General features: G+C 38.8%; 1 protein-coding gene across 1 annotated transcript in view; it reads right to left on the bottom strand.

Moving 5' to 3' along the window:
- The window catches only part of MGAM (maltase-glucoamylase), an 89482-nt gene extending 66437 nt beyond the window's left edge, over positions 1-23045 (bottom strand). Inside the window, exons 1-3 of the mRNA XM_053553463.1 lie at positions 22945-23045; positions 17899-18016; positions 15650-15819 (exon numbers count right to left, since the gene is read on the bottom strand). Of these exons, the coding sequence (XP_053409438.1) occupies positions 15650-15819; positions 17899-18016 (288 nt within the window). The 5' untranslated portion in view covers positions 22945-23045. The remainder of the gene's footprint in view (positions 1-15649; positions 15820-17898; positions 18017-22944) is intronic.
- Between the last annotated feature and the right edge of the window lie 2138 nt (positions 23046-25183).

Here is a 25183-nt window from a genome sequence, read left to right as displayed (position 1 = left end):
ATCTAAGGTTGAAAAGTATATATCAGGATCTCAGCAACTGTAGCATTTATAAAGAAAGAGGACAGAGTTGCAAGGACAAATGCAAACTGGCTAAACGGAAGTTATCCCAGGCCCAGTGAGAAGCAGCTTGAGGGAGTCAGTAGCACTACCAGTCACCTGCCACTGAAGGGAATGGACAGGCTCCTTCCAATCCCCACAAGACCTCAGTCCCTCCACCCTGATACCCACCCTGTTCCCAGTGCTAACTCCTCTAACCCTATACCATCTCCTCCTACTCTGTTCTATATTTTCCAGTAGTTAATCACATCCTTTTTGCTAAATAGCAGCCCTTATGCTACTTGGAGCAAAATAAGTATTCCATTTAAAATGGCTGCAAGTTCTCTGACACATCTCCCATCAAGAGGTAGAGTCTGTTGCCCTTACTGTTGAATCTAGGCTTGCCTTTGACTGATTTGATCAAGAGAGTGCAGCAGTCGTCATGGACGTGGTTGGACCTTGACCTTAAGGGGACTCAAAGATTTCATCTCCAACTCTTACGGCACAAAGCCAACATGTAAGAAGTCCAATACCCTCCTGGAGTGACCACCAAGAAAGACTCAGACTATCTGGAGGGGTGAAGAGCCCAAGTGAAATCAGCCTTACAGTTGTTTTTGCCGAAGTGCCATGCATATGAGCAAAGCCATCTTGAAACCCTGTAGACCAGATTAGTCACCCACTGAATACTGAATACCCACTGAAGTCATACTGGTCAATACCATGCTGAGCAGAAGAACTGCCCACTCAAGCCCTGCCTGAATCTCAGACCTGTAATATCATGACATATAATAAAATGATTGCTATTTAAGCCACTAAGTGTGAGTAGTTTTTTATTCAGGAGTAGATGAGTGGAGAGGCTATACTCTAGCAAACAGAGAACTTAGAGCATTTTTAGTCATGATTTATTTTGAATCATGATGAGTACATAACAGCAGTATATCTTTATAGGGTCAATGTGATGTCTTGACACAGGCATATGATATGAATTCATCAAATCAGAGCAACTGAAGTATCCATCACCCCAGGTATTTAACATTTCTTTGTGTGAGAAACATTCAATTCTATTCTTTTAGTTATTTTAGGTATATCTTCCCTTATTATCAATTATGTCACTTTGTTGTGCTATAAAATATTGTTCATTCTATCTAACTATAGTTTTTGGTGCTATGGTTTGAATGCGTGTCCCTCCAAAATTCAGTGTTGCCAATGTGATAGTGTTAACAGGTGAAGCCTTTAAGAGGTGATTAGGTCACAAAGGCTCCTCCCTCATAAAGGGCTTGACAGAGAGAGCTGACTCCTCTTCCCCCTTCTGCTCCCTGAGGATACAGAAATAAGGTCCTCACCACATGTCAGCACCTTTATCTCAGATATCCAGGCCTTATCAATTATCTCAATAATGCCAATGGCTTGAATTACTCACTGAAGAGGCATAGATTGGCTGATTGGATTAAAAAACACAAGCCATCTATTTGCTGTCTGTAGGAAACACACCTCATGTCAAAAGACAAATTAAAACTCAGAGTTAAGGGTTGGAAGTCAATTTTTCAGGCAAACAGAATTTAGAAGAAAAGAGGGGTTGCAATCTTATTTTCAGATACATGTGGATTTAAAGCAACTAAAGTCAAAAAGGACAATGATGGTCACTTCATATTGGTAAAGGGAAAAATACAACCAGAAGACATTTCAATTCTAAATGTTTATGCACCCAATTTAAATGCTCCCAGATTCTTGAAACAGACCTTGCTTAGTCTGAGCAATATGATATCCTATAACACCATAATAACAGATGACTTCAACACCCCTTTTTGTGAGCTAGACAGATCCTCTAAACAGAAATTAAACAAAGATATTAGAGATTTAAATGAGACCCTACAACAACTGTGCTTGATAGATGCATATAGAACACTCCATCCCAAAGATAAAGAATATACATTCTTCTCATCATCCCATGGAACATTCTCCAAAACTGATCATATCCTAGGACACAGAACAAACCTCAACAGAATCAAAAGAATTGAAATTCTACCTTGCATCTTCTCAGACCACAAGGCACTAAAAGTGGAACTCAACTCCAAACAAAAATGCTCAACCTCACACAAAGGCATGGTAGTTAAACAACCTTATGCTGAATGACAGTTGGGTGTGGGAAGAAATAAAAAAGGAAATTATTAACTTCCTTGAGTATAGCAACAATGAAGACAAGTTACCAAAACCTATGGGATACAGCAAAAGCAGTCCTGAGAGGAAAATTTATCACTTTAGAAGCCTACATTTGAAAAACAGAAAGAGAGGGTATCAACAAACTCACAAGCCATCTGATGGAATTGGAAAAAGAAGAACAATCTAAGCCTAAACCCAGCAGAAGAAAATAAATATCCAAAATTAAATTAGAGATTAATGAAATTGAAAACAAAAGAATCATTCAGAAAATGAATGAAACAAGGAGTTGGTTTTTTGAAAAATAAATAAAATAGGGGGGAGGAGACAAGATGGCTGACTGAAGCCAGCTTTCCACAGAGGCTCCCATCCAGTAGGAGAGTTAAAGTACAAAAATTCAGCAAGTAACCTGGTGGATTTGAGCTGCACTAAGAGAGAAGGTTGAAGAACGCACGTCAACCCCGCTGAGGTGAGCTGTGACCACAAGGATACAAACAAAAGGTACAAAATCCATCACCAAGCGGACGGGAGTCCCCTCCCCCATGAGAACGGCTCAGAGTGCCCCACAAACAATCGGGCAGAGTTCAAAGGTCCTTCCACTACACTCCACGGGAGAGACCCTCTAAAAACTGGACCTACCTCCCCTACTAGGGTGCCACAGAGTCCTCCTGCCAGGCATAAAACTGTATAAACTGTATATAGTCTATACCTGGAATTCTGAGCTCCCAGCACTCCCCTTTACTCACACTGAGGTCTGGAGGCCAGTCCTGGTAGGCGGAGAGGGGACTGCACCGGAGTGGCAGTTCCCTGAGGCACAGTGCAACAACCGTCTTTTGGTGACAATATGGCCAGGCATAAAACTGTGTAAAGCTGTGTGTGCTCTCTGCCCACAACCCCAGGCTCCCAGTGCTCCCTGCACTCCCCTCTGCTCTCACTCCAAGGTCTGGAGGCCTGTCCCCCAGGGGTCCAGACTCTTGGTTGATTGCTTGAGGGGTATAGACAGTGCTGGGCTGCAGCTGGTTGGTGCAGACTCTGGGGTATGGGAGCAGAGAGAGGACGGTTGGCCAAAGGGAGCTACACAGGAGCAGCAGTTGGCTGAGCCATAAAACACCAGCCCTGTTTTGCTAGCAATACGGCTTACTACCGAATATTCTGAAGCCGCACCCCCTGTCTCCCTGGGCAACCAGAGACTCTGAGTATAGGATTTGCCTGAGGCTACTCCAACTTGCAAACTGGGGAAACTCCCAGGGCGGGGTTGACCCAGAGGTCCGCTTTACTAAACCTAAGACGCACCTGGCCCTCAGGGGATCATCAGCCTATAGACAATACAAGAGCAAAGACAAGCTGATTGGAACCCAATTCAGCTTCTCTTCTGCAGGGGAACTGCAGAGTTGTTCTGTTCTGTTCTGTCAGTAACATTAATCAGGGGTGAGACTGGACCTGAGTGAAAACCCCTCAACCTTCATCAAGCGCCCAAGGTTGTCAGGCCTCACCTCCTCCTGCTAGAGAGAGGCAGAGCGCAGCGGCCTGGAAGACTTCCTTGTGATTCAGGCAGGTGCAAACTCCTGGAGTACCAATTCACTACAGGCAACTGCCTCAGCCAACAGCAGGGCTATCAGTGACTGGGTGTGACAGTGATGCAAGGTGGGGAAGGAGGCATCAACTTTCCCAGACTGATCTATTGGCTGGGTGGCTCCTCCTGACTCCATGCAGCACAGGAGCAAGCCACACCAGAGTAGTCACCAGACCTCTGTGATCCAGTTCCCAGAGACCTCTTAAACTCTCTCACCCAAGACAGGTGCAGACTGATACAATTGATTTGGACTTTTTGAACAGAACCAATTGCCTAAGGACAAATCAGGTGGTGCCCTGGGTGCACGGTAGTAGGAAGGTTTGATTTTTCTTTTCCAATTGTTTGCCAGTGGGGGGTGGGGTGACTTAATTGCTGATATTTCTCCACAGCTGAGGTTTCAATCCAGAGTATCTGTTTCACTAGGGTGGAACAGAAACCAGCTGAAAAAAACACAGAACCACTTAGCCCCACCACACCAGACAGGGCCCCAGTTTCTCAGGCCACAACACTGTACAGGCCCTCGACAAAGCCCCAGGGGAAAAAATCAGAGGGAGTAAAACAACCATGGGGCGGAATCAGCGGAAAAACTCTGGTAACATGAATAACCAGAATAGATCAACCCCCCCAAGGAAAGACATGGCAGATGCAATTGAAGATCCCATTCATAAACAACTGGCTGAGATGTCAGAAATCGAATTCAGAATTTGGATTGCAGACAAGATTAACAAAGTGGAATTAGGAATTTGAGGAGAAATTCAAAAGTTGTCTCAAGAATTTAACGAATTTAAAGACAAAACCACCAAAGACTTAGACAAGCTGAAGCAAGAATTTGCAGCCCTCAAAGATATGAAAAATACAGTAGAATCCCTCAGCAACAGAATGGAGCAAGCAGAAGAAAGGATTTCTGACATCGAAGATAAAGCCTTTGAACGCTCCCAAACTCTCAAAGAGGAAGAGAAATGGAGAGCCAAAACGGATCATTCTCTCAGAGAGCTCTGGGATAATTTGAACAAGGCGAATATCTGAATCATAGGAGCTCCAGAAACAGATGAAGTGGCCTTGCTGAGCACAGAGGCCCTTCTGCATGAAATTATGAAAGAGAATTTTCCAGACATGCCTAGAGATTCTGAAATTCCGATAGCGGACAGCTTCAGAAACCCAGCATGACACAACCCCAATAAGATATCCCCCAGGCATATCATAATTAACTTCACTAAAGTTAATATGAAGGAGAAAATCCTCAAAGCTGCCAGGAGAAAGAAAACCATTCCCTTCAAAGGCAAGAATATTAGAATGACTGCAGATCTCTCTGCTGAAACTTTTCAAGCCAGAAGAGGGTGGTCACCGACTTTTAATCTCCTAGAGCAAAATAACTTTCAACCCCGGATCTTGTATCCAGCTCAACTGAGTTTCATTTATGATGCAGAGATTAAATACTTTAATGACATTCATATGTTGAAGAAATTTGCCATAACAAAACCAGCTCTTCAGGATATTCTCAGACCTATCCTCCGTAATGACCAACCCAATCCTATACCACAAAAGTAAACTCACTCAGAAACTTCAGATCAAACTCCAATTTCCACACTGGCCAAAGGATTAAAAATGGCCACTGGACTTTTGAAAAACTCAATACCCAAAACTTCACCAGACTTATCAATATTCTCCATTAATGTGAACAGCTTAAACTGTCCTCTAAAGAGGCATAGGTTAGCTGACTGGATACAAAAACTCAGGCCAGATATCTGTTGCATACAAGAGTCACATCTTAACTTAAAAGACAAATACAGGCTCAGGGTGAAAGGATGGTCATCTATATTTCAGGCAAATGGTAATCAGAAAAAAGCAGGTGTTGCAATTTTATTTGCAGATACAATAGGCTTTAAACCAACAAAAGTAAGGAAGGACAAGAATGGTCACTTCATGTTTGTTAAGGGTAATACTCACTATGATGAGATCTCAATTATTAATATCTATGCACCCAACCAGAATGCACCTCAATTTATAAGAGAAACTCTAACAGACATGAGCAACTTGATTTCCTCCAGCTCCATAATAGTCAGAGATTTCAACACTCCTTTGGCAGTGTTGGATCAATCCTCCAACAAGAAGCTGAGCAAAGAAATCTTAGATTTAAACCTAACCATCCAACATTTGGATTTAGCAGACATCTACAGAACATTTCATCCCAACAAAATTGAATACACATACTTCTCATCAGCCCATGGAACTTACTCCAAAATCGATCACATCTTAGGTCACAAGTCTAACCTCAGTAAATTTAAAGGAATAGAAATTATTCCATGCATCTTCTCGGACCACCATGGAATAAAACTTGAGCTGAGTAACAACAGGAATCTGAATACTCATACAAAAACATGGAAGTTAAATAACCTTATGCTGAATGACAGCTGTGTCAGAGATGAGATTAAGAAAGAAATCGCCAACTTTTTGGAATAAAACAACAATGAAGACACGAACTATCAGAACCTGTGGGACACCACAAAGGCAGTTCTAAGAGGGAACTTTATAGCACTGCAAGCCTTCCTCAAGAGAACGGAAAGAGAGGAAGTTAACAACTTAATGGGACATCTCAAGCAACTGGAAAAGGAAGAACGTTCCAACCCCAAACCCAGTAGAAGAAAAGAAATAACCAAAATTAGAGCAGAATTAAATGAAATTGAAAACAAAAGAATAATACAACAGATCAATAAATCAAAAAGCTGGTTTTTCGAAAAGGTCAATAAAATAGATAAACCTTTGGCCAACCTAATCAGGAAAAAAAGAGTAAAATCTCTAATCTCATCAATCAGAAACAACAAAGACGAAATAACAATAGACTCCTCAGAAATCCAAAAATCCTTAATGAATATTACAAAAAACTGTATTCTCAGAAATATGAAAATCTGAAGGAAATTGACTGATACTTGGAAGCATGTCACCTTCCAAGACTTAGCCAGAATCAAGTGGAAATGTTGAACAGGCCCATATCAAGATCGGAAATAGCATCAACCATACAAAACCTCCCTAAAAAGAAAAGCCCAGGACCAGAGCTTTTATGGTTTCATGTCAGAATTCTACCAAACTTTTAAAGAGGAATTAGTACCTATATTACTCAACCTGTTCCAAAAGGTAGAAAAAGAAGGCAGACTACCTAACACATTCTATGAAGCAAAAATCACCCCGATTCCCAAACCATGAAAAGACCCAGCAAGAAAAGAAAATTATAGACCAATATCACTAAGGAATATAGATGCAAAAATATTCAACAAGATCCTAACAAACAGAATCCAGCAACACATAAAACAAGTTATACATCATGACCAAGTTGGTTTTATCCCAGGGTCTCAAGGCTGGTTCAATATACATAAATCTATAAATGTAATCCAGCACATAAACAAATTAAAAAACAAAGATCATATGATTCTCTCAATCGATGCAGAAAAGGCTTTTGATAATATCCAGCATCCCTTCATGATCAGAACACTTAAGAAAATTGGTATAGAAGGGACATTTCTTAAACTGATAGAGACCATCTACAGCAAACCCACAGCCAATATCATATTGAATGGAGTTAATTTGAAATCATTTCCACTCAGATCAGGAACCAGACAAGGCTGCCCATTGTCTCCATTGCTTTTTAATATTGTAATGGAAGTTTTAGCCACCACAATTAGGGAAGAAAAGGCAATCAAGGGTATCCATATAGGGTCAGAAGAGATCAAACTTTTGCTCTTCACAGATGATATGATTGTATATCTGGAAAACACTAGGGACTCTACTACAAAACTCTTAGAAGTGATCAAGGAATACAGCAGCGTCTCAGGTTACAAAATCAACATTCATAAATCGGTAGCCTTTATATATACTAACAATAGTCAAGTTGAAAAAACAGTTAAGGACTCTATCCCATTCACAGTAGTGCCAAAGAAGATGAAATATTTGGGAATTTATCTAACAAAGGATGTGAAAGATCTCTATAAAGATAACTATGAAACTGTAAGAAAAGAAATAGCTGAAAATATTAACAAATGGAAAAACACACCATGCTCATGGCTGGGAAGAATCAATATTGTTAAAATGGCAATACTACGCAAAGCAATATATAATTTCAATGCAATCCCTATTAAAGCTCCACTGTTATACTTTAAAGATCTTGAAAAAACAATACTTTGTTTTGTATGGAATCAGAAAAAACCTCGAATAGCCAAGACATTACTCAGAAATAAAAACAAAGCAGGAGGAATTACGCTACCAGACCTCAGACTATACTACAAATCAATAGTGATCAAAACAGCATGGTATTGGCACAAAAACAGAGAAGTAGATGTCTGGAACAGAATAGAGAACCAAGAGATGAACCCAGCTACTTACCGTTATTTAATCTTTGACAAGCCAATTAAAAACATTCAGTGGGGAAAAGATTCCCTATTTAACAAATGGTGCTGGGTGAACTGGCTGGCAACCTGTAGAAGACTGAAACTGGACCCACACCTTTCACCATTAACTAAAATACACTCTCACTGAATCAAAGATTTAAACTTAAGACATGAAACTATAAAGATACTAGAGGAGAGTGCAGGGAAAACCCTTGAAGAAATCGGTCTGGGCAAGTATTTTATGAGGAGGACCCCCCGGGCAATTGAAGCAGCTTAAAAAATACACTACTGGGACTTGATCAAACTAAAAAGCTTCTGCACAGCCAAGAACACAGTAAATAAAGCAAGCAAACAACCCTCAAAATGGGAGAAGATATTTGCAGGTTATGTCTCTGACAAAGGTTTAATAACCAGAATCCACAGAGAACTCAAACGCATTAGCAAGAATAGAACAAGGGATCCCATCGCAGGCTGGGCAAGGGATTTGAAGAGAAACTTCTCTGAAGAAGACAGGTGTGCGGCCTTCAGACATATGAAAAAATGCTCATCATCTTTAATCATCAGAGAAATGCAAATCAAAACTACCTTGAGATACCATCTAACTCCAGTGATAACTAGCCTATATCACAAAATCCCAAGACCAGAGATGTTGGTGTGGATGTGGAGAAAAGGGAACACTTTTGCACTGCTGGTGGGAATGCAAAGTAATACATTCCTTTTGGAAAGAGATATGGAGAACACTTAGAGATCTAAAAATAGATCTGCCATTCAATCCTGTAATCCCTCTACTGGGCATATACCCAGAAGACCAAAAAGCACATCATAACAAAGATATTTGTACCAGAATGTTTATTGCAGCCCAATTCATAATTGCTAAGTCGTGGAAGAAGCCCAAGTGCCCATCGATCCATGAATGGATTAATAAACTGTGGTATATGTACACCATGGAATATTATGCAGCCTTAAAGAAAGATGGAAACTTTACCTCTTTCATGTTAACATGGATGGAGCTGGAACATATTCTTCTTAGTAAAGTATCTCAAGAATGGAAGAAAAAGTACCCAATGTACTCAGCCCTACTATGAAACTAATTTAGGGATTTCACATGAAAGCTATAACCCAGTTACAACCTAAGAACGGGGGAAGGGGGAAAGGGAGGGGTGGGAGGGGAGAGGTGGGTAGAGGGAAGGGGATTGGTAGGATTACACCAGTGGTGCATCTTACAAGGGTATATGTGAAATTTGGTAAACGGTCTGTGAAGCTAGTGAATGATGCCCATGAATATATCAATGTACATAGCTATGATTTAATAAAAACAAAGAAATAAAATAGATAAACCTTTGGCCAGACTAACTAGAAATAAAAAAGTAAAATCTCTAGTAACCTCAATCAGAAATGACAAAGGGGAAATAACAACAGATGCCACAGAGATACAAGAGATTATCTCTGAATACTGCCAGAAACTTTATACGCAGAAATTTGACAATGTAAAGGAAATGGATCAATATTTGGAATCACACCCTCTCCCTAGATTTACCCCAGATGAAATAGATCTCCTGAACAGACCAATTTCAAGCACTGAGATCAAAGAAACAAAAAAAAAATCTTCCAACAAAAAAATGCCCTGGTCCGGATGGCTTCACACCAGAATTTTGACAGTGAAGACTTTTAAACTAAGGTGCTACCTCTGCCATTACCATAACCGTTACCATAACTTTTTAGTCCCCTAGGCCAGACTATGGTGAATTCTCAGAAAACATTTACCAGGACCACAGAGATCACGATTCTAAACTCTTCTTAGCCACATGGTTTCATACGGTGTTCAGTAATCATCTGTTCAAGGAATAACTTTATCTGAGCATACACTGTGTCATCTCACTTATAAGACACAGGAAATGAGACTTACTGATCAAGCGCTTTCAGAAGCAAGCCAAGGCTGGAGCCTGGTACCCCAGCTCTGCTGCCATACTCCCCACTGGTGGCTACACCACCAACGCAAGGTGTGAAACACAAACTTAAGTCTCCATCTGCTCTTTCTAGAATCATAAAATGGGTCCTAACTGAGGTTATAAACACAGTTATCTTAAGAGAGGACACTTATAATGATCTTACCAAAATGCAATGTCCTGGCTGATAGAAGTGTAAAACTTGATCCCTTAAACACATTAATAAGAATAGGGAACTTGAAAAAAGACATTATAAACCAAATAAAAAGGTGATAGTTACCAGATGCATTTGCTGTAAAAGATGACAAAAGTATGTGAATAAGAAATATGGTAATCTCTCAATTATCATGATAAAGATTATAATTAGTATTTTGTTATCCTTGGAAAATACCTCAGTGCAAGCTGCTCTCAGCTAAGCCATTCTGCAGTGGTTACTTAGGGAGTGCTGCTTTATCTTAAGCATGTAATCCTGCTCTCCCACATTTACGCAGTATATTCTAACCCTGAAAAATTTAAGTTGTTAAAATTGTTATTGACCATCTCATTTCTAAACTGGGTATCTAGAATTTGACTACATATTTCTGCTCTGTGCCATTCATGGGATCTTTTGATTCTGAGTTCTGTAATGAACTCAATAAAAAGGGGTAAAAGGCTTCATCAGGAAGTGGAAGTGACAGGCTCCTTCAGAACATGCAGGTTCAGAGTAAGTATGGAAAGCTATCTCTAATATCTGCACCAAGCACCATAAAGATAAAAGGGCCCCCAAAAGTTAAATAGGGTCTTCAATGACAGAATAAAGTGTTTGAACTGGACCCATTACACAGTGATGACCTGCTATAGGTACTGGAGCTGGGTAGAACTATAATGGAAGGAGGAGGTCAGAGAGAACAGTTTTAATCATGCCTGTGATGGAATATATTGGAGAAGCAGAGTTTGAAAGAGGTATTGGGAGGGCAGTTTAGTCATCCAAGCATGAAGTAATGATGACCTACGGAGGGCAGTGACAACGGAAATGAAATGCTTATTCAGGAAAATATTGTTAAGGAAAATATTTTTTTTTTTTTTTTTTTGTAGAGACAGAGTCTCACTGTACTGCCCTCCAGTAGAGAGCCGTGGCGTCACACGGCTCACAGCAACCTCTAACTCTTGGGCTTACGCGATTCTCCTGCCTCAGCCTCCCGAGCAGCTGGGACTACAGGCGCCTGCCACAACGCCCGGCTATTTTTTTGTTGCAGTTTGGCCGGGGCTGGGTTTGAACCCGCCACCCTCGGCATATGGGGCCGGTGCCCTACTCACTGAGCCACAAGCGCCGCCCGTTAAGGAAAATATTTTAAAAGCACAAAATACCAGCCAAAAGGATCGAAGGAAAGAGATAAGCAAAAGTTCTGCTTTTCCAACACCAGAACGTTATGCCCTGACTGCCTGTTGTGTTCATAATTCCCACCCTCATCTTCAACTATATTCCCTTCAGAATGTGCATCACATAAATGCATCACTATCCAGCAACAGTCTGGATCAGCATACAGAATTTGGAATCCATAAACATGCACCCAAATGCCCACGATACACCTCCTGTGAGAAAATGGATCATTGAAAGTGCTGGTATTTGTCTCTGGCTCAGCAAAAGTGGAGCATGGTAATGAACAGACGCCAAGGTCACAGAGTAATTCAGTTGGGTACAACATGAAGAAAAGGCCAAAGATCATTTATTGAACTGCAATCTTGATACCACAGTATCTGTTGAAAAGGTCTTACTTTAAAACCCTAGTGGAAACATTACTGTGGCAGTAATGACATCTGAAGATCACCAATATCCAGTAACGAAATGGAGTGCGTTTCAGGAGAGTGACATCCATAGGACTGTGACAGTCTCCTAGGTGAACTTCCAAATAACTAGGGAGCTATTGAGTAAATGGCACAATAGGATCAGGCAAGTAAATGGTCTGCGATAACTTTCTGCAGACCTAGCACACCCATATCCTGCTTAGATACAAGACATAAAGACAACTTCCCTTCCTATTGACAAGGAAGGATATTAACAATCCTGTCCCTCAAGCACCAACTTACCTTATAGCCTTAAACATCGTCCTCTTTCTGCCACCCTCTCTCTTAGCCATATGGGATCATTTAATACTTCATGTACATGCCCCATGTTTTCCCCTTCTGTAACTCTGTTTACATTATCCTTCTATCTTAAATTCACTTTCCATTCCTTCCATCTCTGACAAAATCCTATTTATCTTTAATTTCAGACTTTCACCTTCTCCCTGATAATAATCTCTTCTTATAGCCTCTGTAACTATCTCCTCTCTAAGTAGACCTGATTTTCATAGACAGACATGCACCGCATGTACATATCAATACAGTAGACCTAGTTCCTTATGTTGACCAGTTTGTTACAGTCCCTTAGGTGGTCAACTTACAGTACCTTGGGTTCTACTGTATTTTGTGATTCCCATAGTATTTCTTTCGTATTTTATAAACTTTTGTTCTGTATTATAGCTATTTATTCTCTCAGCTTATCTCCCCTACTGAACTCTATGACAAGAAGAAAATTTAGTTTAATTGAACAAGTCATTTAAAATGCTAAATTTTTTTTAATTGGCCCCATACTGAAGGTGTGGTTTTTTCCTTTCTCTTTTCTATGTTCTTTTACATTTATTTCTAAATCTTTTATTCTCGCCTTCCTTTTAGTTCCCCATTACATGACTCCCTTCAAACTTAAATGGCTATTCTTAGCTGGGGGGTATCATATCAAAACCTGACTTCCAAAGTGTTCCAAAATGAGGAAGTGTTCTTCATTTCTTCCCAATTCAAGCAGGCAAGTCTCTTCACTAATCCAAGAAAAGGCCCTGTTCATTTTAGTCAGGCTAGGATAGCTGACGAAGTGGACTGTATAATACAGTAGTCTCGGCCGCAGAAACTGGCCTAATTCTGGGACTCATCCTGCCTCAGCAGGCTGCTGCCCTGCTGTGCTCTAGCAGTTGGTCAAGGGACTGCTTTGTCATATCCTGGGATTTCCTGATAATTTAATCCTCACTTCCTGAGGAAATTCTGATCCATAACTACCTACCAGACTTGACCTCTCTCTTGCCTTCAACATAGCCTCTGTACTTCCTTCACTCTCCTCCAATCTGCAGTTCTTAGGCACTTCTTCTATCCTAAGCTACTTATCAGCTAATCCCCTTCTCTGCCTTGTTTTCTGGCTTCTCCATAGCCCCAGCCCATTGGGTCCATGGCTGCTGTCTCATCTCTTCTCTCTTTACCTCCTTAGTTCTCTCTGAATCCACATCTATATCATTTTGTCATTTCAATCAAAAACAGAGGCCTGAGCTGTAACAATCCCCTCTTTCCATGCTTTTCATTTCTGTGACTTTCTGCATGGTATGGGTTGAATTGTGTTCCCAGAAAAGATACACTGAAGTCCTATTTCCTAGTACCTCAAAATGTGACCTTATTTGGAAATAAAGCCATTGCAGATGTAATTAGTTAAGCTGAGGTTGTACTGGAGTAGGGTGAGTCTTCAGTGCAGTATAACTGGTGCCCTTTTAAAAAGGGACAATTGGATGGAGAGCAGGGATGAGGATGGAGACAGAGATGGAAGTGCTGCACCTACAAGCCAGGGAACTCCAAGGATTGCCAGCTGCTGGGGCAGAGGTGTGAAGCAGATTCTTCTCCAGAGCTCTCAAAAGAATACATCCTGTTAACACCTTGATTTTGGACTTCAAAACTCCAGAACTATAATGAAATAAATTTCTATTGCTTTATGCCACTCCATTAGTAATATTTTGCTGTGGCTGCACATAAACCTTTCCTCCAGCCACACTCTCATCTTCCCTTTTTCTACTCCACGGTGTCTAATTAAGTTCCATGTGCCAGCATCAACAGTCTTCTTCTCTGGCTTCTTCGGTCTCTTGCATGTCTGAGCTCCTAATTATATTTATAAATGAGAACTCTCAATGGTTGATGCTTCATCCAAAATTGTAATTACCCTCAGGCCATAAGATCTGCACACATACCTTCCCTCTTCCATGCCTTTTCCTTTGTGACCTCATCTCCTCAATTCCCTTCTCTTGCACTCTTCCAGCCACACTGGGCTCCTTGCTCTTCTATCAGTACACTCCAGGCACACGCCTGCCTACGTGACCTACCCAATAATAATATTACCCAATAATAAAATGCTCATGGAAAGGGAGTAAATCGAATCACATCAGAATTTGGGCTGCAAAACACCAAACTTCTGAAAAAAAAAAAAAAAACCACCAAACTTCTGGATATGTCCACTGGGATTTCATTCCTCATTTATTTTTCTGTCTTACTGACTTTGGTCTAATTGAGAAAACCAAGATAAAGGTAACAATGCCTCTTTCTTCCATGCTCACAGCTAGCTCCACCCCATCCCATTATCCTAAGCTGAGTAACCCAGTAGGGCAGATTTATCATCTAATAAGAAAGAAAAATATCTTTTGGTAAATAGAACCTTTGACAACCAAAGTAGCAACTCTTTAGAACATCACAAGCTACTGCAGCCCACTGGGAGTAGAATGGCTATGAAGGCAAATGTGGGAATACCACATGTCAAAGCACCACATGCAGCAAGTGTCCACATTTGCAGTCATTGCAAATCTGTTCGTGTTGGTGGACTTTACTTAGAAGGCTCGTTCTGTTTCCATTCAGTTACCACTTTTATTCTCTAAGAAGGGACTGATACAGTGTGGGCAATGCACTTTATAATCAAGATACCCAGTTGGACTTCAGCTGGTGATCAAGAAACAATGGCCTCAAGTAAATACTCAGAAAGAACATAGGTTGTGACAGAGCCCAAGAAAACTAATAATCACCTGGCCAGATAAAAGACAAGTACATTTTTATTTTTATTTTTTACATTTTTTTTAAATCAACAAGATATTAGGAAACTGAGGAAGTTTTGTTTTTAATGAAGTGGATATTATAATAGAGCAAATAATACTTAAATCAGTTTGATGAGATTATCATGCCCGTAACATAGTCACAGAATTTGTGTCAAACGGTTTATGAAGCTAGTGTATGATGCCCCATGATCATATCAATGTACACAGCTATGATTTAATAAATAAATAAATAAATAAATAAATAAAAAGAAATAATTTTGTATTAATTTTGAAATAATATTGATTAATACACAACTAGACCCCCTCCTACATAAGCTTTTTTATTTCATTAAATAGTTCACAAGCCTATATGAAAACACAACTTCAAAATTTCGAAAAGTATGTACCAAATCTTGCATGGTACACATTACACAAAAAACTTATTCACTGTTTATCTAAAATTCAAATTTGACTGGGTAACCCGGACTCTCCTTCGCTGATTGTGGCAATCCAAGGAACTTTCCTCCTTCTCTCCTGAAGCTGCATTATTGCATTAGCATGGATACAGATTATTAAATTTGCCTCAGGCCCTAGTGGCTGCAACACAAACTCTGAGAGCTTCTAATACAAAACAAAGAAAAACAAAGCAAAAAGCCTGTCCAAAGGCACAAATTCTTAAATGAAAACAACAAGATCTGTAACTCAAACCTTTGTTGGTTGCTGGTCAGGGACGCAGTTTATTCGTTCTGATTCATTTACCACTGGACAGTCGGCAGAGCCAGGGATGGTAGGCTCAGGACCTGGGGTCCCAGTTGTCCCAGGATCTGGTGTACCAGTTGTCCCAGGGTCTGGTGTACCAGTTGTCCCAGGGTCTGGAGCTATCCCAAGAGTAAATATAAGATGACCGTTAGACCGGTTTAATATCACAGACATTCAATGTTTGTCAACACTTCCAATTGCACTCTATTAACTCCACTATTGATTGGGCTTCCCTCTGATGTCCTCAAAATTTGTGCATTTGCTTTATAAAACCTCATTTTGTTCTTGCTGACTACATTTACTTCTACATATATCTATAATATCTCCTTCTACCCCCAAGTCCCTCTCCTACAACATAGTATGTACAAGAGCAAGGACTTCACTATTACATCAGAAGTTCATGAAGGTGGAAAGCAACCTTCAGTCTAGAGGTCAGCAGACTATGGGCTTCAGTTCACTTAGGTCAAAGCCTGTTTTTTTAAATAAAGTATTGCTGGAATACAACCACACTTATTCATTTGTTTATAGTTACAATGACAGCCTTAAGTAGTTATGACAGAGTCTGTATGAGCCACAAAATCTAAAATTTTTGTGATCTGGCCCTCTGCAGACCTCTGCCTCCCTAGTCCATTACTTACACCCCCAGCAATTGCTACACACAGAAAACATGTGCAAGGTAAGCACCACCCTATCACATAACCTCAGCTCTCTTTGCTTAGTCAACACAGCCCCTTGAACAAAGAACCTTCAGAGCAAGTACATTCTTCTGTAAATATATTAAGTTCCATATGACAAAATATGTAAAGGGACCATCAGACTTAGAAACTACCAGCTAGAACCTACCCACTGGCTAGAGAACTTTGATCTCAGCTTTAAAGATCAGAAAAAAATCACTTTAATTGCATTTTAAAATAAGGGAGTGAGCTTTCCTTAAGATACTCTGAAGTATATAAATAATGACATTAAGACAGAACAATAGAGTTTTAAATTGATTTTCTTTTCATTGGGGTTTCCAGTCAACAGTGGTATATTAAACAACCTCCATATTTGTGCCAGTTTCGATGTAACAGTTTTAGTTTTATCTTCAAGATCACAGAAATTTAAGAGTTGAACAACCTTTGTGATTATTTAATCTAACTATCTCAAAAAAGTAGAAATTGCTGTGGCTGGAGGTAGGCCAGGAGGGGCCAATAAGCTTGTCCTTTAGCCACAGGTTGACCTTTGGCAGTATCATCCATCTAAGAAGTTGCTCCTAGACGATTCAGATCAGACACCATGGTTAACTGGGCACCATCCAGCCCCTCTATGGGGAAAAATAGATTCAATAAACTTTCAATAAAATAGATCATTTCTTTTATTTATTTATTTTTTTTTATTGTTGGGGATTCATTGAGGATACAAGAAACCAGGTAAAATAGGTCATTTCTTAAAAGAACTAAATTTTAGCCTAAAATGTGCTGTGTTTAATTTTTAATTGTTATGGATATGTAATAGTTGTATATTTATGTGATGCACGCAACATTTTGATACAGGCATACAATGTGCATTAATTTATCAAATTGGGGTAATTGGGGCATCCATTACCTCAAGCATTTAGCCTTTCTTTGTTTTAGGAGCATTCTAATTCCACCTTTTTATTTATTTTAAAGTATACCATAACTTATCATTGACTATAGTCACTTTGTTGTACTATCAAATATTGTTCATTCTATTTAACATTTTAATTGACTATATACTTATTTGATTATTTTGCATAAGAATATTGTTAATTACCATTATTAACAGTATTAGAATTAGCGAAATTCAGCAAATATATTTGTTGATATAAATATATTTGTTGATATATAATGTTGATATCAAAATATAATGTTGATATAAATATAAATACATTTTGTTGATATAAAATACAGTGTTTATATAAATATTATTTAGTGTTGATTGTGGAATCCTGCAACATGTTAACTAAGTTGAGAAATAAAAGTGTCAGAATTTATACCTACAAGGTATACTGAGTTGCCCCAACACATAGAACACACACACAACTGCACACACATTTCCACCACACACACCAATAAATGTAAAATACCACTTCCTTCCACTGGTGGGGATGTTCCTCTGATGAGAGATATATTGGTAATCGCACACGAACTTTGTGGCCACCCTGTATAGTCAGGGAAAGCCTCAGAGTTACTTGTTACCTTTGGACTTTGTAGAATCTTTGGCTAAAATCACAATTAAAGAAACAGCGATGATAAACAACACAAGCAGAAGAACACTGAGGACAATCTCCAAAGTAGTAAACTTCTTTCTTGCCATCTATTAAAAAAAAAAAAAAAAAAAAACCACAATTTTTGGTTTGAATTTTATTTAATATATAGCTAGTAACGTTTTTAATGGACAAGCTCAAATGCACACAATGACTAAAATGCCCATGTCCTCTTATGTAAATTAAAAAACTCACAACCCATGGCCAATCCCATGTTGTCTTTATTCCTACTCATGTCTCTCCTTAACCCAGAATTATTTTGAAGCAAATCTTGGATTTCATATCTTTTAATTTGAAAATATTTAAGTATATTTCTCTAAAAGATAAGAAATTTTACAAAGGGGCGGCGCCTGTGGCTCAGTGAGTAGGGCGCCAGCCCCATATGCCGAGGGTGGCGGGTTCAAACCCAGCCCCGGCCAAACTGCAACCAAAAAATAGCCGGGCGTTGTGGCGGGCGCCTGTAGTCCCAGCTGCTCGGGAGGCTGAGGTAAGAGAATCGCTTAAGCCCAAGAGTTAAGAGGTTGCTGTGAGCCGTGTGACGCCACGGCACTCTACCCAAGGGCGGTACAGTGAGACTCTGTCTCTACAAAAAAAAAAAAAAAAAAAAAAGAAATTTTACAAAGGACAAGCAAAATACTATTATCACACCTAAAATATTTTTTGTCATCAAACATCTAGTCAATGTTGACATTTCCCTCATTGTCTGATAAACGTTTAATAGTTTATTCTACTCTCCTGAGGATGCAAGTGAGATTTATAAATTGTAATTCCTTTCCATTTTCCCTAAGGCTCTAAATCATGACTCCCTAACTTAGAACTTGTTTCCTATTTCCTCAAAGCCTCATTCTCCATCCTGTGGACATTCCCTCACCCATTCTCTTCAATCCCAAGAAGACTTCTTCAGTCCTTTGTCCAAAGATTAGATGAATAAGAGGGTTTGCTTCTCATACCTTCATAAGACATTGCTTTGAGCCAACATAATACCCTCTGACTATGTAAAAGTAAATGACATTGTGAAGGCTACGTTCTCTGCAACAAGGATTGCTTTTTTTGTTTGTTTTTCTAGAATAAGTTACCCCAACCCTTGTTTTTTTAACCTGGACTCTCTCTAATATCTCACATTCCCAAGAGCCTTATAAGAAATACCGTATTAAACTTTGTCACAAAATCTCATAAAGATAAATAACCTCTCTTACCTAATATAACTGAACTAATAAGGCCAAGAGTAATTATATGTTCATTAACAAGGAGAGAAGTCACCAGAATGCCTATCCATGTGATCACGTCTCTTTTTCTGTGGTGGCTGCTGAGAGTTGCAGGATGCTCTTCATACTAACATTTTGAAATTTTCCAACTGTTTATTAACACACTATTAGACACTATGAAGAAACACCCACACATTGCTATAAATAATCTACAAACACCGTATGTTCGATGAAGGCTTGGCAAATACTATAAAGATTACTCACACCCATAACTCAGCAATCCATTTATATAAATTTATCCCATAAATCTGCCTGGATATTTGGGGATCAATATATAAACAGATAAAGGTTTTTCATCACAGCATTACATATACGGCAAAAAATTGAGGACGCTACAGATCACTACAGAGGAGACATTGAGCAAATATTTGAAATTAAATAAAATTCAATATAATTTAAGCTCATGATATGGTCATTTATTAAAAGTTCAAAAATTCTTTGATACTCCTACCCTCAAGAGGGGGAGCCACGCCCTTGTCTCCCTTGGAGGGTGGGCTGGAATTAGTGGTTCATTTCAAGCATATAGACTATGGTGTTTGACTTCCAAGACTAGGTTATAAAAGATGTCACAGACTCTTCCTTGATCGTTCTCATGGATCATTTTTTAAAGAAACCAGCTGCCATTTCATTATAACACTCAAGCAGATCTATGGAAATTCTCATAGGTGGCAAGGAACTGAGGCCTTCTGCCAATGACCATGGGAGAGAGCCATCTTGAAGGCACCCCTCCATCTCCAGCCAAGCCACCACATGACTGGTCCTGAACAATGACTTGGCTGGAGCCCCATGAAGAGACCCTGAGCCAGCATCACTCAGCTAACCCATTCTCATATTTCTGACCCACAGAAACTGAGAGATGATATGTTTGCTGTTTCATGCTACAAACCTTGGGGGTAATTTGTTATCCAGCAATAGACAATTAACACACACAGGTAAATATGACTTTTAAATAAAATATCATTGGCATTTTTTAAAATCTGCTTACTTCTTTTTTTTTGCATTTAAAAATCAAAACATTTTTAATAAATTTCAGATTGTTAGAATCTCTCACAACAATGGGCCCTCATTAGCTCTTAACAACCATTAACTAAAGTAGCAAATTCTCCATTTAGAAAGGAACATGCACTCTCCACATTGGCATAGTTCCCAGCCTTCTTACATGTGGCTCATTTCATTTGTTTGTTTGTTTTTTATTAAATCATATCTGTGTACATTAGTGCAATCTTCTTATCCAAAATCCTTTTGCTTCATATATTCAAACATGATTACTTACTCTATGGAAAAATACTATCTATTTTCTAGCTATATAAGGGAAATGTTTCTTTCCTTCAACATTAAGCAAAACAAATATCTCTCTACTATTATCTGACTAACCTTACTTCCTGCATGATAGGGACCTTGATGGTGAAGCTTATCATCTCAATTAGGAATGGAACTTTAAAAAAAAAACTAAGATCAAGGCTCAGCACCTGTAGGACAGTGGTTACAGTGCCAGCCACATACACTGAAGGTGGCAGGTCAAACCCAGCCTAGGCCAGCTAAACAACAATAATAACTGCAACAAAAAATAGCCAGGTGTTCTGGCGGATGCCTGTTGTTCCAGCTACTTGGGAGGCTGAGGCAAGAGAATCGCTTCAGCCCAAGAGTTTGAGGTTGCTGTGAGCTGTGACACTACAGCACTCTACCAAGGGTGACATAGTGAGACTCTGTCTCGAAAAAAAAAACAACTAAGATCAAGAAAAATGGCAAAGGCAAATAAAAAAGGAAGTAATTTAAATAGTGCTAAAAGTATTGCTTTTAAAAGAAAAATGTCTTTTAAAAACTGCTATTTGGCAGTCTGTCATCAATGTTTAAATATTCTTTTCTATATGATAAGCATATAATTGTGAAATTTTAATGCCAATGATAATAATACTTAGCAGTAATTGAACAAATGCACTAAGAGGTTTCCATAATTTTTTGAGTGCAATTCTCATAACATCCCCAAGTTAGTACTATTCCTACTTTCAGATGAACAAAATAAGCTTCAGAAAGGTCAAATGACCTGCTTGATGTCATACAAGGAACAAAGCCACAATTTGAACACCTGCCTTTTGGACTTCACAGCCATCACTCTCCATTCTGTGTCATAATGTCCCACAGTGTACATCAGCTCAGGCTTCGTGCAAGATTGCAGATTTCTAAAATAGGATCTGGTTCATAACTAAGTATGTGGAATGTACATGGTACTAAACTAAGCCCCTATATGCGTTAATTTCATTTAGTCCTCACATCCACCTTGGAGTAAGAATTGTTATTCTGACTTTACAAATGAATTAAGTGAACCATAGAGAGACTAAGTTGTCCAAGGTCCAGACTTCACCAGTAGCATGGCCAGGCTCCAAATCTGGCTATCTGAATCCAAAGCCATTGCTCTAAATGCCAATGTCAGACCAGCTCCTAAAATGCGATGCCAATGCAGAAAACACATATATCCATGAACAAAGGTTTATATATTAACAGAGGTACCTCTACCCTTTCAAAAACAACCATGAGGTTAAAGGTTTACAGAAACAAAAGGAAACAAAAATTCTGCACCTTTTCAGTCTCCATAGTAGCTGGGGTATTTTAAAGAGTTTTGAAAGCATCTGTAGTATTGATTCACATTAAGTTTATGGCCACAGCACTGTTCTAAATTCTCTGTGAGAACAAGAAGAAGGGACTACAGATGTGCTTATTTCTTGTATTTATTCAGTATCAGCTATCACAGCTATGTCCTTGGAGGAAAGAGAAAAGTAATGCCAATTTATTCATCCATTCATGGATGATTTATTAAGCTCTTGCAATATTCCAAGGTTCTTTCAGGAGCTGGCTATACAGCAATGAACACAACAGATAAAAATCTCTGCCCTCATGGTACTTATATTCTTTTGGGGGAAGAAAAAAGAAAATAAATGAAAATACAATAGGTAGACTATATAGAAATAAGTAGGGGGTAAGGATGAGGAATGTTAGAGTGAATGTGGCAATTTAATTAGGTTGTTCTGGGAAATTCTTACTGAAAAGCTAAGAAGTATTACTGTATAAAAATCATGCTGTTCCAATAGTAATAATTTTCTTCTTGAGTGATCTAGTTACATGAATAATTGTCAAAGCTCAAAGTTTTTTAGGTTAAGCCAACAGATATACCACATGGGGACCCAAATTATTAAAATGGATTTCTAAATTAATTTGGAACTAGTAATAGATGCCTCAATTTGCTCACTAGGATTAATTCTCTACTTACCACTCCTTAATCACAATTCCACCTTCTTTTGTTATAGAAGGAATGTCTCAAAATGCTCTAATCTTATTTCTAAATTCTAATTTTTTCCCCTCACTTCTCACACAGAATCAGAAAGAATTTCTTCCTGGTACCTCACCCCAAATATTAAATAGCTCATCACATTTCACATAAAAACATTCATAAACACACAGGCTTATAGATATACCTTTGGACCAGAGGAATACCTACTCATGTATACAGAGACACACAAAGAAAAAAGATAAATTAGTTGAATTTTACTTTGTGTGTGCGCTTGCATTTTTTTTGATTTGTTGTTGATATAGTTTATTTGTGTTTAACAAATTAACGGGGGCATTTTGCCAAAATGAGATCAACACAAATTCACACACACTTGCCCACCCAGATCTGTAGCCATAATGAACACTGAACATGTATCTCGCAAACATACCTCCCTTCCTCCAGCAGCAGCTCCTGCTCCCGGGAAGGATGGCTCAGTAATAAACTAAACACAGAGGAGCACAGTCCAAAGAGAGCAGCCCAAGCCCTTGAAACTGTTTACAGGCCTATCAAGAAAATGTTAATGACTTTTAAATGCAAATGAATGCCCAGCTTTCATCCCAGTTCAGATTTGTTGGTTAATTAGTAATCTTAGTCTTCCTGTATGGAGGACATCCCTTATCTTTGCAGGAGGAAGCCAGAGCCCCTGGCCTGCTCTATCCCCTCCCTGCACTGCAGGTTTAGTCAGTGGTGAGGACAATCAATGTATCTGAAAAGAGAACAGAGAACTGACTTAATGCATAAATGAAAAAGAGCAAAAAGTAAATTACCTCAGTATCCCATAAGAGCCCTGATTTCTCCTAATATCTCAGGAATCCAATGACATATAATAGCACAATCTGCCCATCTGTGGTTGAAGAGAATTGTCTTGAAATAGTTTTTTCTTTTCTTGCCACTGCAAGAAGTGTTCTTTTTTTTTTTTTTTTTTTACCATACATCAAGCCTTTACTATGGGTCACTCACTGTTCTGGGTGATTATTATTTTTTTTTTGACTTTTTATTTATTTATTTATTTATTTATTTATTATTATTAAATCATAACTGTATACATTGATATGATCATGGGGCATCATACACTCGCTTCATAAACCATTTGACACATTTTTATCACAGTGTTGGCACTACAGAGACCCTTCAGCAATCCAGTGACTTCTGTGGACCTCTTTTAGAATTATCACCTGTTTAAATCCACGAGATAAAATTAATAAGGAAACCAAATACATTGAAATAGAGGCACTAGAATATTTTCTTAATTCTAATACATGCCTATTTAATGGTATGCTGACTAACAATATAGCAACGTGTTCAATAACCATTGCAACTTCAAAAAGTAATAAGCATAATTAATATTTCAATGTTGTCTAAAACATATGATATACAAGTAAAATGTGGCCTTCCTTGGTACCAAAGTCATATATGCTACTGACACTACTGGGGTTTGCAGCCTAACTTTATACTTAAGAGAAATGTTAAATTTCAATTAGAGATTAGCAATGAAAAAATATGTAAATATTTTCCTCATCCAAGTTCACAAGCTCTTTCAATTTATCCACAAACCCCAAGTTCTGAACTTTGCTCTATTACTCAGTGAACCTTCCCCCAGGAAGGCAAAGTTCTCCCCTATGTGATACGCCAAGTGTGACCCATGAACCTGTGGTTGCAAATCCCAAAAGAAATAATTACAGAAATATAAGGTAAGTGTAGAGAAGCTTTTATTACAATTTGACACAATCATTTTATGTACATTGACCCTGATAGTTTAAAAATAGAACTCGTATCTGTATATTCTTGTTTTTTATATTCTTCTAGTAATTTATTTTTGGTTTTATGAAAATCTCAGTCTGTGACATACTAGAATTTTTTTCAATTTCTCTTTTACCACACAAAGCAAAGCCCTGTGTAACTACTATTTCTAGACATCTATCTTAATAAGACACTGAAAATTTAGGAAAAAATTTGGGCCAAGGGACCTAAATTTATAAACTGCGTATATCATCTAGAAAAACTAAACATATTCTTAGCAAAGTATCTCAAGAATGGAAGAAAAACTATCCAATGTACTCAGCCCTACTATGAAACCAAGTTATAGCTTTCATATGAAAGCCGTAACCCAATTATAGCCCAAGAATATGGGGAAAAGGGATAGGGAGGAGAGGTGAGGGGATGGGGGAGGATGGATTCCCCCAAGAATATGGGGAAAAGGGATAGGGAGGGGAGGGAGGGTGATTGGTGGGATCATACCTACAGTGCATCTTACAAAGGTACATGTGAAATTTACTAAATGTAGAATATAAATGTCTTAACACAATAACTAAGAAAATACTGTGAAGGCTATGTTAATCAGTTAGATGAAAATATTTCAAATTGTATACAAAACCAGCACATTGTACCACTATGATTGCATTATTGTACACAGCTATTTTTTTTTTTTTTTTTTTTGTAGAGACAGAGTCTCACTTTATTGCCCTTGGTAGAGTGCTGGGCCATCACAGTTCACAGCAACCTCCAACTCCTGGGCTTAGGCGATTCTCTTGCCTCAGCCTCCCCCATAGCTGGGACCACAGGCACCTGCCACAACGCCTGGCTATTTTTTGTTGCAGTTTGGCCGGGGCTGGGTTTGAACTCACCAC

The sequence above is a fragment of the Nycticebus coucang genome, chromosome 11, assembly GCF_027406575.1.
Source record: "Nycticebus coucang isolate mNycCou1 chromosome 11, mNycCou1.pri, whole genome shotgun sequence".
NCBI classification, from domain to species: Eukaryota; Metazoa; Chordata; class Mammalia; order Primates; family Lorisidae; genus Nycticebus; species Nycticebus coucang.
Note: the sequence above shows the minus strand (reverse complement) of the source record. Positions and strands in the feature narration are given on the sequence as shown.